The sequence below is a fragment of the Tetrao urogallus genome, assembly GCF_951394365.1.
Source record: "Tetrao urogallus genome assembly, chromosome: 1".
NCBI classification, from domain to species: domain Eukaryota; kingdom Metazoa; phylum Chordata; class Aves; order Galliformes; family Phasianidae; genus Tetrao; species Tetrao urogallus.
Window position 1 is genome coordinate 106,205,324 of NC_136813.1, and position 15,265 is coordinate 106,220,588.

General features: G+C 38.0%; 1 protein-coding gene across 1 annotated transcript in view; it reads right to left on the reverse strand.

Moving 5' to 3' along the window:
- Window positions 1-14,575, reverse strand: part of TMPRSS7 (transmembrane serine protease 7) — a gene marked incomplete at both ends in the record, with an annotated part of 30,683 nt that extends 16,108 nt beyond the window's left edge. Inside the window, 6 exons of the mRNA XM_079549691.1 lie at window positions 4,498-4,536; window positions 5,111-5,304; window positions 6,335-6,402; window positions 8,854-8,984; window positions 9,785-9,977; window positions 14,525-14,575. Coding sequence (XP_079405817.1) covers window positions 4,498-4,536; window positions 5,111-5,304; window positions 6,335-6,402; window positions 8,854-8,984; window positions 9,785-9,977; window positions 14,525-14,575 — 676 coding nt within the window. The remainder of the gene's footprint in view (window positions 1-4,497; window positions 4,537-5,110; window positions 5,305-6,334; window positions 6,403-8,853; window positions 8,985-9,784; window positions 9,978-14,524) is intronic.
- Between the last annotated feature and the right edge of the window lie 690 nt (window positions 14,576-15,265).

The window sequence follows — 15,265 nt, forward strand, 5'->3', positions numbered from 1 at the left end:
TCAGTGCTGGAAACCTGCTTGAAAACTCTTAAATCCACGCAGAGTACAAAAAAAAAAAAAAAAAAAGCCTAAATATAATTTTGAACTAAAGCAATGTAAGAATGTTTGCATGCTTGCATATCCAAACAGGAAAACAAAGTAGCCTGTGCCACTCACTGTTTTTATTCTACTTAAGAGTCTGTGATAAAGGAGAAGTCTATTCATAAAGCTAAAGAGCATGGCAAAGAGTATTGTAAATAAATAACTGTAAGGGTACTCATATAAAAGCTCTGCCATTTTGTCCAGAGTTAACAAAGATCTGCAACAAACAATTATTCCCTAGGAAATGTTCAGATTCACCTATTAATACAGGTTGGAAGTGATTCTAGAAACTCTTTTGTTTAACCTCCTGCACAAAATAGAGTCAAAATGAACTCAGATCAGGATTTTGTAGTGTCAAGTCTTAAAAACACTCACAGTATTAGAAGTCGCTGTTAGAAAATAAGTGCTATAAAAAATAGACAATACAACTTAGCCTAGACAAACTGTTTTTATTAAAAAACAACTACAAAAGCACATAACATATATTAGACAAAAATCACCAAAAAGTTACCCTACTTACATACAATTTTCAAACTGGGCTGAATAAAGCAAGGCTTTCAAGTCAAATATATTGAGGTGGTTGTTTCAATTAAATATGGCAGTCCCCATTCAGCAAAATGCTTAGGGATTTTTTTGTTTGGTCATACCTAGAACTCTTAACATAGCACTTGGAAAGGTGAGAAGGAACAAAAAAGCAAATTAGCAAAAATAAAACTCAGTAAATATTTGCATGAATCTCTATCTTCTAAGGAGACAAGTGGACAAGTGTCTGAAATAGTTACATTAATGGAACTTCAATTAGAGCACTGTGAAAATTTGCACTCATCAATTCCGATTGACTGCTGGTATTTTAATCACTAGATGTTCAAGACAGGAAGAGGCAGGCCTTGCCCAACTTCCACTTTTTAGTTACAATCTTGAAACTAACGCTAAAAATGCTTGAGAACATTTTGTCAGAATCACATGCCATTCAAGTTCAATTACAGTTATAATAGTTTAACCAAAGCTCTAAATAGTTATTTCTTCCTTTTTTTTTTTTTTTTTTTTTTTAAATCTCCAGTAACTTTTTTTTTTTTTTTTTAATAGTAGTTCTTTCTGCATATTTTCTTGCCCCCTAACACAGCCAGTTTTAAATCAACAGAAATTCCTTAGAATTCTATTACTGTCATTATTGCTACAAAGTGAATTGCAATGTGACTAGCTCTTTGCTGGTAAAGAGCATGACACATAGAATTCAGAGCTAGCCCTGGTGCTAGAAGTAATCAGAGTCACTGAACCATAGAATGGCTTAGGTTGGAAGGGACCTTAAAGACCATTCAGTTCCACCACCTTGCCACGGGTAGGGCTTCCACACACTGGATCAGGTTGCCCAGGGCCACATCCAACCTGGCCTTGAATGCCCCCAGGGATGGGGAAACCAAACCACAGCTTCCCTGCGCAGTCTGTGCCTCACTGCCCTCTGTATGAAAATTTTCCACTTAACATTTAAACTAAGACTCCCATTTTTAGTTTAAAAATATTCTTCCTTTTGTCCTACCATTATCTTCACATGTAAACAGTTGATATCCCTCCAAAGCTCCCTTCAAGCTCTGGAAGGTCCCAGAGATGTTTCCCCAGACCTTCTCTTCTCCAGACTGAACAATCCCAGCTACTTGAACATTTTCTTCATAGGAGAGATTCTCTTGCTCTCTGATCATCTTTGTGGCCTCCTCTGGACCTGCTCCAATTGCTCTATGTCTTTCTTGTGCTGAGAGTCCCAGACTTGGCTGCAGCATTGCAGCTAGAGCCTCATAAGCATAGGTAGAGGGGAAAAAAAAATCACCTCCCTCTCCTTGCTGGCCACCCCTCTTTTGATGCAGCCCAGGATACAGATGGCCTTTCAGGCTGCAGTTTCATGCTGTTAGCTTGCCTCAAGCTTCTCATCCACCAGGACCCCCAAGTCCTTCTCCACAGGGCTGCTCTCAGCTAGTTCTTCTCTCAGACTGTACACATACTTGCTATTGCCTTGGCCAAAGTGCAACACTTTGCACTTGGCCTTGTTGAACCCCAGTAGGTTCATGTAGGTCCATTTCTCAAGCTTTTCAAGGTCACTCTGGATGGCATCCCTTCCTTCTGTTTTATCAACGGCACTACTGAGCCTGATCTCATCAACAAACTTGCTAAGGATGTACTTAATCCCACTTCCATCTTTTCACCATATTCTACAGACCTAAGCAGACATAATCAAGGAAACCTAGGAAACGAAACTGCATCAATACATGATTTTCTGAACTGTCATAGAAATTCATATTGTTGCTCTCCTGCAACTTCACTGATATGAGCACTACTCATAGAAAACAGTTGTCAGCTGTGACAGACCGCACTGTTAGTCTTTGAAAGATGTTTAGAACATGGCAGGCCATCCTTACCCCGTTATGTGTAATATAATAGGTTAAAATCCTAATAAATAAATGAAATTTAAAAAACTATTCTTCTGCCCTGGAACACTGACTGGAAAATGAAATTGCTATGCAAGCGAGCAACAATATATTTCTGTTACGTAATTAAAATGTCCATAAAGATGTGCAAAAGAAATATTACAATAAATTGTGAACTTTGGAATTTGAACTACTAAAAGAGGATTTAAGTTTGTCATAGCTAGTTCCAGGATTGACTGTAACGCACTAATATGACTTGACTGTGAAGGGCAAAACAGAAACCAAAAGATCATCAGATGCTACATTTCTCATAGCAGGAAATCTACTACCAGATTTTTTGGGGGGATAACTGGAAAGATTAATGTCATCAGACAAGGTATAATGAAACTATCTTAAACAAATGTAAACTCCCAACTTTTTGTGTTCAAGAAAGCATCTGGAAATATTAAAGAGAAAGGATACTAAGAAAAAATAGTCTGTGGGATTGTGGTGTTTTAGAAGGCAACAATACAATTTAAGCAGGTTGCTCTGAAAGTAACATTTCCTATTTATTACCCTGGAAACTACAACAGATACAAAGAGAGCAATGACACTATTTGATACAGTAAATTCTCAGCTACAAAACGCTGTTTTTCCAACAGAGTCACTACCATTAGCTACGCATTTTTACCAACAATGAACAAGAACTTGCATGCTACACTTGTACAAATCTGCATCTGTACAGGTGACCCACTGTCGCCATATGTATCACCTACTGCCTCACTGTGCTCACATCTACTGTTTGGTCTCCATAAACATTCAGTTAACATTAATGAATGCCAGTGGATGCCACTTTTTTCAGACGGAGGAATTCAATGACATACCTTAGTTTCATACTCACTTCCTGGTCTAGTATTATATATGAAGGCTGGTGATCCTGCTTGCAACGGGGAGGTTGGAGCTTGATGATCCTTGAGGTCCCTTCCAACTCAAGTAATTCTATTCTATGATTCACTGCCAGATCCCATTCTGTCAGACTGCCCCTCTACTGCCATCTCTCACACGGCAAAATGTAAGAGAATACTGACAAGAAGGTTCAGCATTTACTGCCATGCCACCAACATCTGCTTCTGAGTTCGTGGGCCAGTATAATAAAATAGGAAGCATTACTTTCAGAGCAGCCCTTATACAAGTTAATATCTCAAAAATCATAGATATGGAGGGGAATAAAGACCTTAAAAATCAAGAGTGTGATTTGACAACAAGAAGAATAAGCCTGTGTCAAGAGCAAGAGATACCAGCAAGCCCCTGTCTGATTGACAGCTGCTAAATCAAAGACTTAACAGGTAGCTCAAAGTTGGTTAGTATATTAATGCTTAGCCTAGCAGTGGTTTTTCCTAAGTATCTACTGCACGTGCTAACGAACAGAGCTGCGACTTACTTTTGAACTCTTCTTGTCTACTTGTAAAGTCTCTGCATACCAGCAAAGAATCTCACAGGGAGGTTTAAAACAATAAATCAGACAGGAATATAAGCAGTGTCTCCCACTACCCTGGCTAAATTGAACTGTTTGGACTAACTTCTCCTGGGGAATTCATTTAAAAGAAAAATGCATCATTAACCTTGGAGAAAAGGGAGTAAGTAGCATAAAGGATAGACAAAAGCTTTGTTTTTGTTCAGGGTAAAAGCTAATACACAGATTTAAATTCAGCACTGCCCAGATTAGAACAGGTTTATATTATTTTCAGCACAGAGTAATTGGCAAACAATTGCTAAGTTTATTCTCCACAATGCCACTGATACAGTCAAAGTTTAACAGTAAAAATGAAGGCAGATAGTTTCTGCATTTGTCACATGCAAAACTCTTGGTCACTCTAATAGCAAGTAAGCAAGAAATGCCAGGGCTGAATTTAACCCTTTTAAAGTTTAAATTAATACTGAGAAGTACCTTTGAGTCTTAAGACATGAATTAGAACTCATTCTCTACCTCTGCCAGGAAGCTGCCAAAATGGTGAATTACCTGTTCCTGTTGTTGACCAGTAATCTGACCGAAGACCTGCTGCACAGAAGAAAGGTCAGTTGGGGAGGTTTATTCACATAAAGCTTGGTCTGTCCTTTGTTCACAGAGCTAAAAATCTTAACCTACATTGGAACTAATTACATTAAACAGGGTCTTGAATCCTTCCCTGCTAATTTCTTCCCTAAACAGGAATGGCATAGTGTATACAAGTTGCTTAATGAACAGGCAGCTTTATAATATATATGTATACTGTTTATTTAACTCTAATACAGCTGTGAAAAAAAGTCTCCTTTTCAGTGGAGTGGACTGAAGTTTGATCCTTGCATAAAAAGAGACCCATCACCTTTTGACACCTTCCAAGTCATAGCCTAAGCCAAACCTAAGTTGACTGCAAGGTGTCAGGCTTAGCTCCAGAATTAGAAGATAAACACTCCAAGTACAGAAAGGATTGCTTTTGTACCTTAATTTGACTTCCAATCTTTTCTTTTCTACACCACCAGCCCCCCCATGAGAAGCACAGGATAGAAATGTTGGTATATTTATAGAACCTGTAACTCCAAGGGTAAAAAAAAAAAGTGCCCCTTCAAGGACAGGGACATGTACTAATACTAACCACTTAGTACGATGGAGTCCATGTCAACTGCAAGGTCCTGAAGAGTTCCCACTGAGGTCCGGTTAACGATGCTGGTCTGAATTGAATCCTTTAAAATGGCAGCCACACAGTCCTCACACAGTGCTTGGCCTTTCGCCTGCGGTACCACAAATACGATCCAGAAGTGAATAAGAAGGCCTCCATTATTGTTGTTACTGAAATAAGAAGGTCCTACAGATTACTACCACATTAAAAGTTTCCTGAAGGCTAGACTCTTAACACTAGCTTCTTTCGAACAATATGGCTTATTTACAAATTGTCTTGTTGGTTTGATACAATGAATATGTTTTCTTTTCTGAAGAAAGGAGCCCCAAAATTCACATCTTATGCCCAGTTGAGGGTCTTCACTAGGATGATTTTCTGGCTTTCGTGGTTTGCCAAAAACATCATAACTACTGGAGTAAGAGCTGGATTACCTCCTAAAAATTGTAACAGAAATGGTACAGTTGCCATCTCCAGAAATGCAGAACTCTGCATCTCAGTGCATCTCGTGTACCGAGTACTGTAGTGAGTGAGAACCAATTTCTACACTACTTAGGTAATACTTTAGATGCTGAATATGGTCACATCAATCTTTGCCCATTAGACGAGAAGAAAATTCCTTAAATCAAACCATAAGCCAGAAACTCCTGTTCCAAAACTGTTCTTAGTTCAAGAGGATTGAGAAACTTAATCCATTCACATCAACTGCACTTTTAATACTAAAGTAAACATACTTTATCACAGCAAAGAGGTTTTCCTTTCTCCCATGCAAAGACATCAGTCAGTACAAAATAATTTAATATCAATAGCACCTATAAAATACATCAAACTCTGCAATGTAAATAATATTGAGTTTTCTTGTAACAGCATGTTAGAGTGGCTAAACATGAGGGTATTGATGACTTATCAGCCAAAGCATCACCATACTTCTTCAGGGACATTATTTCTGTGTAACTTAATTAACCTTAAGTTTCCATTTACCCTGCAGAAAACAAACTGTTGAAATGACTTTAGTTTGCCCTTACTTGCATGAAAGCAATTGGGCAGGTTATACTTATATTTTGCTATCACTACAAGTGATTACCAGAATGATTAAATTATAGCAAGGCTTCTCTTGTTCACATAAAGCTTGATCTTCTCTTCTAGGCTCACTGTATCATGTATTATTCAGCAAAAATATGAATGCATTAACCACAGTTTTACCTGACTTCTGTAACAGTGGACTGCTTATAAAATTTGGAGAAAGAGGAGGTAGTGTAAACCAAGTTCATCTGAAAGAGAAAGTATTAAGCTGGTAAAGATATAGCATTTCAAAAAAAAATCAGACATATCTAGAGATGTTCTAGGTCTAGATTTTCCCAGGAATATCCTCTTTTTCACCAAGAATAAAAAAATCAGCACACATATCCAGACATACAGCAATAGACATTGACAGATTGGCTCTGCAATGCACCAATACTAAGTCCAGTATTAACAGGAACATCATATCTTCTGTACAAGGCCAGCTGATGTGTACAGCAAACACTTTTCCCAAACAAAAAGAGTTTTGAAAAGGATGCGCATTCTTTGCTCCAAAAGTTCCAAACACAAAGTCCTTATCTCTCCAAATGCAAAACCTTTAGTGCCAATCTTCAGGAAAACAATAAGGAAAAAAAACTTAAAAAACTTTCAGGAAACCACTCATAACACACACGTTACCACTAAGATGCAGTGAACAGTATACAATATATATATTTATTTTTACAGAATTACAAAAAGATTGAGGTTTGAAGCCTCTGAAAATCATCTAGTCCAACCTCCTCAAAGCAGCATCAACAACTGCTCAGGGCCACAACCACTTGTTTTTATATCTCCGAGAATAGAGACTCCACAATCTCTCTGGACCACCTGAACACCTTCACCAGAAAACAGTGTTTTTTTGTTTGGTTGTTCTGTTCCTTATCCCAATATTAATGGGGAATTTTCTCTATTAGCAGCTTAGCATTAACGTATTTCTTTCCAATATACAGTACAATATACATGGAGAAGGAAAAACTGCCATTTCATGCTGTGGGACTGCTTTTGGGGAAAGTACACTCCCAGTTCTACCCAGTTCTTCTTTAGCTAAGAGTGTGATGATACCATGTTACTTCATTCCTCTTGTTGAAGGAGGCACACTGCTAATACCACCAGGTGGCACATACCTCAAGCTGTTCAGACCCTATCCTGCAGTTTAATCATTAACATTAATACCCAAGGGACTAATATGGATTTTTTTTTTTTTGAGGCAAAGCCTGTGAAAGTCATGTTACTGTTATCTCCTAACTTTTGGTGTTTGATACAAGATGACTGAACAATTCTTTTAAGGGCCTAATTAAAATAGATGAAGCTCAATCTTTCTCCAGATTAGGTTGCAAGGGATTTTATTCACTGCTGTTACTACCAAAGGGGAAACAATTCTATCTTGAGAGGTTCTTCAGCTGCTGTTCTGGGGATCTCAGACCCATGAATCATAAACAAAGGAGTTTCAGTGACAAATAGCAAACACAAACCTCACAAACTCAAATTCCCTGCATCGTACCAGCCTTTTTAGCCACTAGTCAGGTAACAAGATGCACTGTATCAGTAGTGCAAAATTCTATCTGTGAGTTCAAGCAAAGTTTAGAGACAAGAAATAATTTCCAAGTTATGTTCAAGTAGAAGGTGGTGACACTGCCAGTTCACCCGCTTATCTGTCACCTCCCCCTGCTGAAATAGCGGCAAGATAAAGACAGGACAAGAGCAAGACATAGGGCCCAAAGAAGGTTGGAGCTGCTCCCTTGTGGGTGGGAAAAGGCAATACCTGCACAGCTCCATCTCTGACCTGAAAGCACTTCAACAGACATTGACATGCACGATAAGAAAACTAACTTCCTTTCAAGCCTTTCATGACAGCTTCTAGGGGGAAAAACGTCATCCCTCTTATCAAAGATAGAACAGGAAAACATAACCATGAGTTCATATTATAAGATAGCAAAAACTTCGCAATTACTCAGATATCTCATTTGCATTGACTTTTTTGTTTACTTGTTTTAGATATTTTTTTTTAATAAGTGCTTTAATGCTTTTGTGGACAGTGCTGCATTACTAGACTGTAATATTTTTTTCCTGTCCACACAACATGTCTTTAAAGGTAAATTTGCTTATAATTAAGATGCACACCTCCCCTTTCCAGCTGTAAAGCAGTTCTAACTGTATACCTACAACACTGAGCACTCCTGCTGTGACTGATCGAGGCATTTGGGAAGAATAATGCTCTTTAAATATCTGGTATCAGAAAGAAATGTAAATGTAAACGTGTATGAAAGTTCTAGTGTAATTGTAGATGCTCTAAGGCAGAAGACTGGCAGCAGATTCCAATTTGAATGCAAAAGACCTCATCAATGTCTTGAAAGTGGCAATTAAGTTTTGAAGGGTTTGTGCAGAGTTCTGTTCACAGACTCAGATTTGTGGGGGACAATATGCAAAATTTTTAGTAAATGTAAATGTCAAACAGACCTCTCCAAAGTTTGACAATAACAAGCTATAAGCAGCTAGTTCCTTTCTGCCTCCAGACAGCCACCTTTGCAGTCTTCTGAGGGAGGAAAAAAATAACAAAGAAGCAGAATACCACACCAGACTGAATGGCACCTGAAATTTTCACCTCCTGTTTACAGCTCTAGTTCCTGCTACTTGTTGCTAGCTGAACAGCCCACTCATCTTACCACACGCTGGACGTTCTGTGCCACAGAGAGAAATTCTTTTGACTCCTTCTGCCTATATTCAGGGAGAAACTCTATGTTGGCAACACGGAACAACCCAACAAAGTACAACGCATCTTTGTTTTCTGCCTGAACTGCAAGAAAGAAAGAAAACAAACTAGTTATTCTTTAAATAACGCATAAATGCTAAACTAAGTCCACCCATTCAGGCCTAAGGTAGAGAGATCTACCAAATCAACACTACATTTTCATAGCCAGTTGATTTAGATGACTACTGTGATATGAAGGTTAATTAAGAACCTGCTTTGTGCACACAATATAAGATACAATGGTATGAATGAACAAGCATAATAAAGGCAATGTCAACATCCATATCCTGGAGTGTCCCTAAAGAACTTTAGGCAGTACTAGTGCCAAGGCTTTCAATGTCCACGTCAAGCACAAAGGCAGCACTCCACAGGAACTATAATTTCTTTTCTTGTCCTGTCCAGTGTTTTTACAGATCATGAAAAAAGTATTTCCTTTGTATATTTTCCTCCTTCTTTAAGCCCATTCCACATAAGGAACAAAAAATTTACCTGGCCTCCAGCAGGCCTAGAAACACAGTGGAAGTCACAATTCGTGAGGAATCAAATTATCATAACTATATGCACAATTAGCTAGCACACAAGAAATGCTTTATATAGCCCTTGATAAAAGACAAAGCACAATACCTAAACCAGTAGCTGTGAATTTACAAACATAACAGCAGGCAATCATATGAAGTTCTAACAAAGGTATTCAAAATTCTTCCATGTCCCATTTAAATAAGATTCATGAGGGTTGATTTGTTTGTTCTGTTCTTTAAGAAAGCCTTCAAGACAAGGGAGATCCTACAAACACTGAAAGCGTTATTAGTGACTTTTGAAAGAAGACTGAGCTTTCTGCAACTCACCAATGAAGAGCCACAGTAAAGTCCAGGTTACAACTCCTAAAACAAATAGAATGAGGGTAAAAAGAATTATTTGGTTTTGAAAATTCCACAGCATCTTTTCTTTTTTCTTCAGCTTGCCATGTTTTTTCCTCGCCAGAATCCTCTTTACCAACTTGTCTTCCACAGATACCATTTGGACTGAGATGTTGGCTACCTAAAATAAGGTGAGAGACAACAAGCAAATGTAAAAGCATTTGATTGATAAAAACCTAGAACAGAAACTCACATACAGTCATCTGTGTATAATCAATGAATATTAAGATGTTATAATTACAAAATAAACAAGAGAGTTTGGCAAAGCAGATTACGATAACAAAAAGAGAATAGATAGAAAGCTTACACCTATCCTAGCCTCACTTACAAAACTCCAGCAGATTGGATCTCCAGAAAAAGATCCTTCCCCACTGGTAGCCAGCTCTTAAATAGGTCTAGGAGAGGTGCAGCCAGGCTCCACCCCTTCTGGCAGCACAGGAGAATTGCCTTCACCTGTGCTCCTCTGGCTGACTCATGGCTCAGCTCAGGTGATCAATCAGAGGTTCAGGCCATGACTCAGCAGTTCCCATACAATCTGTTACTTACAAGTAACAAGTAACAAGTTACATACAAAACCATTATTAATGCAGCAGCAGTTTAAATTGCAGTCAGGAAGCAAGGTATTTTTTTTTTTTCCAGACAATTGCAGAGGGAATGTAAAAACACAATGGTCCCTAGGATAACAGCTTACTATGCAATAGGAATCCAGAATTAACCATCTGAACAAATGTTTATACCTTGTGCATCTCCTGTTAGTGTAAATTAGCCCTCTTTTTTTCTAAAAAGCTGGCAAACTTGAATTACCTTTTACTGGTTTAAACTGCAGTGTATACACAGACAAGTACTGCAGAACAGCAGCTTTCTACTGGCAACTTGCTGACATAACTTAGCAAGTGGTCTTACTACCCAAACATTCACTAGGGTGATGCAAATTTGGTGCAAAATCAGGCACACATTTAGTCATTCATTCCTCCCTTTGCATGAAATAGAAGGGAATAGTTACTAAGGTGTTCATATAGTCTGTCCTTTTCCCAGTACTATGCTTGTCATTTCCCTGCTAAGGAACCAGGAGACAGATGCATGCACACTGTCCTTGCTTCCTCCCAAGCCTATGGTCAAAGCATCACTGCTCTTCCAAAAATAAAGCACGCTTTCTTCTCAGACCATGGCTATTCCTATAGTAGCTTCCTTTCAGGATGAAAAATCATGGGTTTGGGCAGCCTCTTCCTGCATATCCAGCTCCCTTTAAGAAATTCTCCCCAGTGAACAGGAGGAAACAACAGAATTCTTGTTGGGATAGAATCTAAACAAGGTTATTATCTGGATCCGCAGCCCCGTAAAAGATTTTTTTTTGAACTACAGTTCCAGTTGTCCCAAACTATTCAGAATATCTCCTGACTGTCTTAACTCAGTTTGAAAGACTAGTATGTGACCATACCTGCATTTACTGGAGCAGTTTCTATTCCCTACATTATTCATCGTTTTGTCTGTTCTTCAGATGAAAATGCCTGAGGGAGTGCTTGGTACAAATGGATTCTCTATGCAAAAAAATCAATGCATGTAAGCCTACAAATACTGTCTATCGATAGGTACATGCACAGCAAGAGCTGTCAGGGAAAATCTGTGGGATTTCATAAAATTCTTGCCAGGAGAGCTCTTGCGAATATTTCCTAACAACATCAGGTGAAGGTTCAACTATCTTTCCATGTTGACTCATTGTCTTACCCACACAGAGATTAGCTGGCAAGTTCCTGGGCCATTTGAGACCTTAAAAACTGAGTGCATTGGGTATGAATATAGATAGAGCCACAATACCTAGCTAAATCTAGAATTATAACTACAGAAAAACTTACGTTTGCTTTTTAAATCACAACTGTAAGTTACATAATATTGCCACATAATAGAGAAGATTCAAGAAACATCTCAAAAATATGTTGGTGCTTGTGAGAGGGAGGCACTCACAAGGATGCCTTGGAAAGCTGTGGAATCTCCTTGAGAGAGGCGTTAACAAACTCCTGTCAAAAGTTAGCAGCAAGAGCTTTTTGTGGGAAGACTTGTATGAAGTGCACAACAGATTCTGGATCAAAAGACCTGGTTCAAGATTTCATGTGTACAGAGATGAACCTCACCACTGCAAAGATAAGGAAAAAGCTCATTTTTGGATGTGGTCTTTCAGAGCAGCTTAATTTTCATGACCATTTTCAAAGTGCATTTCCCTCACTCTTCAGCCAATTTTATGCTATGTGTAGGCTGGAACGCACTCAGAGTTGCATCATCTCCCAGCTATTCAAATCAGGAATGTGTCTTGACGTGACCCAGTGACAACCATCGCATTGTTTGCTCAGGTGCAGATAGGCTACCACTGCTGAGGTACAGACTATTCAAGTACAATAGGAGAGCTCACAGCAGAACAGATACGTATATATCAGCACAGGCCTTGTCTAGTGCAAATTGAGCTGTTCCCAGTGCTGAATAGGCCTCCGTAGCCTCTGCAGGGTTATAAGGAGTAGGCAGTGAGGAGACAGACTGCAACAAGCTTCTAGGCTACTTGCCATCATTTAATTCTTCAGAGGCCTCTCAAAAGGTGCAGTACAAGAATATGTGGACTATCGTAGAATAAAAGATGTAGGCACAAGGCTCATTCTTCAACACTACCAATTGTATTTCACCCGAGGAGGCACCTATCCAACAACTGCACTCCAAATTATCAACATGGGTTGCTACATTAATTCAGTGACTACAAAAACTGTATGCCTTTGGAGCTTGACATCCAGGAAGTGCTAGGTATAAATACTAGCCATTTGTGATATAATCTGAAATAAGATTGTTTCCTTCTGCCTAATGCTATCAGAGCCACATCCGAAGTACTGCTCCCATCACTACAAAAGAGATGTTAATAAACTAGAAGGGTCTTTAGCTTGTACCATGAAAATCTGAGAGCTGTAAGTAAAATCAGTGTAAGTAATGCTATCATGTATTTCCCTGTCTAAAGTGTCTTACAGAGAACACACAGCCACACTTCTTTCTGTGATGCACAATGAAGAGACAGCTGCAACAGTCACCTGTGGAAGCAGGGGAAATTCCATCTGGATACATCAAAGATAAAGCATTTCTCCTTAAAGGTTGCACATCCCTAGAGTTATTCCAAACTCAGTGGAACTGGGCCCTGGGAAATCTGTTCTGCTTTGCTCTGTTTGAAAATAGCATTTGGTAGGTCACCTTCAGAAATTCTCACCATCCTACACTTGTCTGATTCCCTGATATTATGTCCTAGCAATGCTCTAGATGAGAGAACTCTATATACCCAAACAGACAGAAGCAAAGACTCATCATGATAAAAGTCCTGCCAGGCCCACAGTCAAACACAACAGCTAGCCACCTTTGATTGCAGAGTTGAGAATGTACACAAGGGAGTTAAAGAAATGACTAAGTTTACTACTGGAATAATTAGACCCAGTAGTATAATTTACAGTTTCCTCAAACAAAATGTGAAAAAACTGAACAAGTCCTGGCCTATATCTTCTGTTTAGTATAATACCAGTACTTATTTTCCATGTTCTCAAAAAGGACAAATTTGCCTGTTATATTTGTAAGGCCTTACTGAGCACAATTTAATGTAAGATAAACACAATTTGCCTGTTTTTTTGTTTTAAGCTTTGTTCTGTCCTGTAAAGTTCAGTTATACTCTCAGATGTTCACTAGGACAACTTAACACAGGTCAACAATGTTTAAGATCTGAAATTTTATAGATCAGTGAGTACACTTGCTGCTTTTATCATGTTTCCCCCCAAGAAAAAATTATACTAAAATCTTGACATTTCATTCTTGTTCATATCTGTTGACCTAACCAGGCAGATTTATTTTTAAAGAATAGAAACAGAAATCCCTGTCAAGGATCAATAGAAATTACATGGGGTTGATGTCACTGGAATATAAGTATACACTGGGAACAGTTTATATCTTCATCTACTGTAATAGTAACCTTATTTTTTAAAAAGATGCACTTCATGTATCAAGGCTTTTACAGCAGAGTTTACTGTTTCAGAATTCAGAGCAGTATTGAATGCTGTGCTCTACATTTTAAATATTTCCCTAGGTTAAATTAGTTTATCATAAACAGTTTGTAAGAAGGAAGATAGTAGCAAAGTTAAGCTGTTACCTTCCCTGAACAGGGATCACAATTATTAATTCATCTCTCTGCTGCTGCAGCTTACTTTCCGAATTCTATAAGTGTTTTCCAGCTAAAATTGCAATTTGACTATCACTGAATTATTTATTAACTTCTTTGTCATGCGTAATCCTCTTCTGTTTCACCTCAGGGGAAAAAAATAAAACAAAACAAAACACAAACACTTCACTTAATCTAATGCTTACTTTCTTGTCTAGAAATAGATTTGTTTCTGGAAAAACATGCTGCCATGTTACTATTATAAGCTTTTCACGTTGTTACTTTAACAATCCCATTATTTCAGCTGTCTGAAAGTATATGTTATTAACAATTGGAAGATAATACAAACATACATGGACTTTTAGAGATTAAGCTATAAAATGTAAAGGTGGAGGAAATCTTGGAATGTCAAGGTTAGTACTTGAGAATTAGATCATAACAGAATCTAATAGATGCCAAGAAGTATATGAAATAAAGAATGCTTAAGTCAACCTACTTACACTTAGGTCATCTTCAGGCTTAGCTGCTGGGTGATCAATTCTTTCATCCATTCCAACAAAATTAGTTTTATTGCTTGTCTCAGCTCAGAAAGCCTTGCACTTTTTCCCCAGGCTCTGCTTCTCCTTCTGAAGCTGAGGACAGCTAACAGCAACGACCAGGACCAAAAGAGGCATCAATTTACTTTGATGAGTTTCCAGTTGTAATCTCATCTGCCCTGTTGCTCATTTGTGAATATTAGAAGGATGCTATCAAGTAACTTTAGACATCAGTCTGAATATAACAGGCTTTTCATAGTCTTTTTTTTTTTTTTTTTAAGCTGAAATAGACTTCAGCTTGTTAACACATCAAATCAGAGTGCTGAAATCTACGCATCATTAGAATCTAACAAAATCAGTTGCCATGAACAATGAAAACCATACCAAATAAAATGCAAATGAAAGAAAAATTACACAAGTACAAAAAAGGGGAAAAGAAAAGTAAGCACCTTGAGTAAAGAGTGCTTCAAGTAGCAAATGACCATTACAAACAAAAATAGCATTCTGACTCAGAATTTCATAAGGTACCTTTTGAAGACTCAAAATTAGTTACTTTATTGTAACCTAGAAATAAGCATATTTTATGTTGTTAAAATAGATACAGTTTCAAACTGAGACTCCTTTTTTGTAATGAGAGTCATGAAGTCACTTGTACCATAATAGTAGCATCCTATTTTCTTCGGTAATTAAATATTTATAGAGGAT